The 3,665-nt window shown below is 43.0% G+C and overlaps 1 protein-coding gene across 1 annotated transcript; it reads left to right on the top strand.

Annotated features, from left to right (window-relative positions):
* Window positions 1–2,289: 2,289 nt before the first annotated feature.
* On the top strand, window positions 2,290–3,313 carry LOC104508550 (trace amine-associated receptor 5-like). Its single transcript, XM_010150208.1, is given in 2 exon segments — window positions 2,290–2,900; window positions 2,902–3,313. Coding segments are annotated over 2 exon segments (1,023 nt in total).
* Window positions 3,314–3,665: the final 352 nt, after the last annotated feature.

The raw sequence follows: 3,665 nt of genomic DNA, 5'->3' as shown, positions 1-3,665 counted from the left end.
CTTTTTACAAGAGCCTGTAGTGACAGGACAAGGGATAACGGGTTTAAATTGAAAGTGGGGAGGTTTATATTAGGTATCAGGAAGAAGTTCTTCCTGGAGAGGGTGGTGAGGCACTGGAACAGGTTGCCCAGAGAAGCTGTGGATGCCCCATCCCTGGAAGTGTTCAAGGCCAGGCTGGGTGAGGCCTTGAGCAACCTGGTCTAGTGGAAGGTGTCCCTGCCCATGGCAGGGGGGGTGGAACTAGATGGTCTTTAAGGTCCCTTCCAACCCCAACCATTCTATGATTCTATACTTTCTTGCACTGAGATTTTTAATAGTGTGGAAATGTCACCTTAAAGTGCTGTTGAAGTAAAACTGGAAAAAAAAATCTTGCTCTTGTAGGAGTTTTTAAATCCCTGTAGTAATAGCTGCCACTTGCGACATGACATAAAACAAAATGGTATGGAAACAGATGCTGACTTTACTTCTTTGTCATATTTAAAATTCAGCCTGAAAAATTGCCTCAGCCTTATTCTAGCAGTCTCTCAGCAGCCTTTGGCACACAGTGCCTGGAACACATCAAGAGGGAGGGGAGCTGGGCATCAGGCAACTTATTAACAGAAGAAACTCAAAGTAGGGAAAATGAAGGACAGCTGTGAAAAACTAACTGCAGAACAGGGCAGAATCCCAGAGACATACCATTGGGGTCCCTTCAGAGGCTGGTATGCAGTTGCCTTGACTGAGCAGGAGGTGGGAGTAGAGAAACCGAGCACCAGGAAAACTTTCACTGAGAAGTGAGAAGTTTGTTTTAAAACCCCATATCCTTCCTAGTATGAAAAATCCAGGACCTTCCTGTGCGATATTTGTCTCTATAATGTCCACATTAAAACAGAATGTTCCACTGCGTCGAAGACATATCACAGAATCATCCAAGGCATCCATGGGGTGAGGGTCACCGATGCCCCAGGATGAGCTGGCGTTAGCTGCATCTTCTTGCAGGAATACCCAAAGAAAGAAAATTCACAGACAAACTCTGACATAAATCTTCAGCAAGCTGGGCCTGTGTGCATTTAAACTTCTTAGAAATCGGCAATTTTTGCCAAATACACAATAGTCCCTCTATGTCCCTAAGGTATCTCAGTCATCCAATAGGGACTCTCTCTCCATCCGGTTTCTATAACAACTCATGCTTTCCACTCAGGCAATAGACATGTACTTAGAAAGGATTTCTGAGCACTGCAGTACAGCTCCCATTCTATGAAAAGAGGTATCTTACTGTAAGTATTCCTGATTTAAAAGTTTATAGAAATAAAATTAAGATATTTGCTATTATGTTTTGTTGCTGCTAGGAAGGATGGGAAAGATGGGAATAATTTCCAGCTATTATAGCAGTCATTTCAAGAAAAAAAAAAAAAGCATCTAGAAAAATGTCATGTATTTAACTGCAGCAGTCGTACTGTAAAACATCATACCGTTCAGATATCTGATTTATCAAAGACTACTGGAACAATCCATTATAATCCATTAATATATTTCTTACAGTTCCAATTTAAAACTAAATAATTTAAAACTTAAATAGCAATTTCATAGGCAAAAAACTGTAGCAGTCTTTAGGGCATATAAATAATACGCCTGTTTGCCTTACTGAATATTTATGTCCTCGACAAAATGGATATCCATATCCCCATAGCCAGAACACTCTAAAATGAGCAAGTTGACCTGAGAGGTTTTCCTTTGCAATCAGATATTACTTGTTTCATAATAATCAGTTCACAGCTTCTACTTAATAAAAATAATTACGACTAAATTGGAACTTCATTTCCAAGGAAGTTCAAGAGAACTAGAGCACCATTATAATGGAGTCAGCTTTCAAATCCTTTAAGGAGCTTTGGCTGGCAATGCCTGTTACTCAGTGCTGGTTTTCCTTCTAATGCAGAACTTCTCTTTACTGACTGCTTGCCCACACACCTCTGGCTTTGCTGCGCTTCCTGCACTACTCATGGTATTGGCTGAAAGAAAACCAAAACATAATATAAAACTTGATGTCACAAAAAATTAACACACTGACCCAAAGCCGCTTTACTTCAATAGATATAAAACAAATAAATCAGGCTCTTTGGTTTTTGCTTGACTTATGGAAACTGTAGAAAGCTTTGATAAAAGTATTTGATTAAAAGACATCTTTCCTTCTAACTTGCCTTTTTGTTACCTTTGTTTTCAGGTTAGTCATTTCACACCTCTGCTGGAAGGCGAATCGTTTTCCAGGCTTATGGCAGAGCCAGGAGAGGCAGTGGACCTGGGCAGGCTGACATGAGCTCAGCCCAGGGCACCGGTGCTGAGGAGGGGATGCTCCTCACCTTGTGCTATGAGGCAAACGGCTCCTGCTACAGGACCTTACACCCCTTTGGCATCCAGCTGGCCGTTTATCTGGCCTGTGCCTTGGGCACGCTGATCACCGTGCTGGGGAACCTGCTTGTTGGCCTCGTGGTGTCCCATTTCAAAGCCCTGCATACCCCAACCAACCTCCTGCTCCTCTCTGTCGCCCTTGCTGACCTCCTCCTGGGGCTGACCGTGCTGCCCTTCAGCACCATCCGGTCTGTAGTGAGCTGCTGGTATTTTGGAGATGACTTTTGTAGGCTGCATACCTTCCTGGACACACTCTTCTGCTTGACCTTCATATTTCACCTGTGTTTTATTTCCATTGATTGGCATCGTGTCATCTGTGACCCTTTGCTCTATCCCACCGAGTTCACCATAAGAGTGGCCTGCATTTACACTGGGGTGGGGTGGGCAGTGCCTATGGCTTATACTTCTGTCTTCCCCTACACTGAAGTGATTGAAGAAGAACTGGGCCATTTTTTGAGAGAGGTGCCCTGTGTTGGTAGCTGTCAGCTGCTGTTCAACAAGCTGTGGGGGTGGTTGAGTATTCTTCTTCCCTTGCCTCATAATGATAGTTTTGTATGTAAAATTATTTACTGTGGCTAACAAGCAAGCCAGACTGATCAACAACATGAATAGGAGTATCGCATCTCAGCTACACGTAGGAGCATCCAAGAGTGAAAGGAAAGCAGCAAAGACTCTTGGGGTAGCTGTAGGAGTCTACCTCCTGTGCTGGTTGCCCTTTACTATTGACACCACAGTAGACAGTATTCTGAATTTTATTACCCCCCCAGTTCTGTTTGACATCCTGATTTGGTTTGCTTACTTCAATTCTGCCTGCAATCCCTTGATCTATGTATTTTCCTACCGTTGGTTCAGGAAAGCTATGAAACTAGTCTTAACTCATGGGATCTTTTGTTCCAGGACATCTACAGTAGACTTGTACCAGGAATGACCAGAGCATTCACATACATTGTAGAAAATATTGCAGGCTATATCATAGCATATATCATTAATATTCTTCAACATCCATTTAGCTAGTATTTCTCTTCTTATTTTCTAATTTTTTAAAAACAGCTGACTTGGACAGATCCCCAGCTTAAATAGACATGCCATTCTGTGACTCATACAGAATCACAGAATGGTTTGGGTTGGGAGGGACCTAAAAGACCATTTAGTTCCAACCCCCCTGCCATGGGCAGGGACACTTTCCACTAGGTTAGGTTGCTCAAAGCCTCATTCAACCTGGTCTTGAACTCATCTAGGGAGAGGGCATCCACAGCTTCTCTGGGGAACCTGTTCCAGTG

The sequence above is a fragment of the Eurypyga helias genome, unplaced genomic scaffold (genome assembly GCF_000690775.1).
Source record: "Eurypyga helias isolate BGI_N326 unplaced genomic scaffold, ASM69077v1 scaffold17484, whole genome shotgun sequence".
NCBI lineage: Eukaryota > Metazoa > Chordata > Aves > Eurypygiformes > Eurypygidae > Eurypyga > Eurypyga helias.
This window is presented reverse-complemented; position numbering and strand designations above follow the sequence as displayed.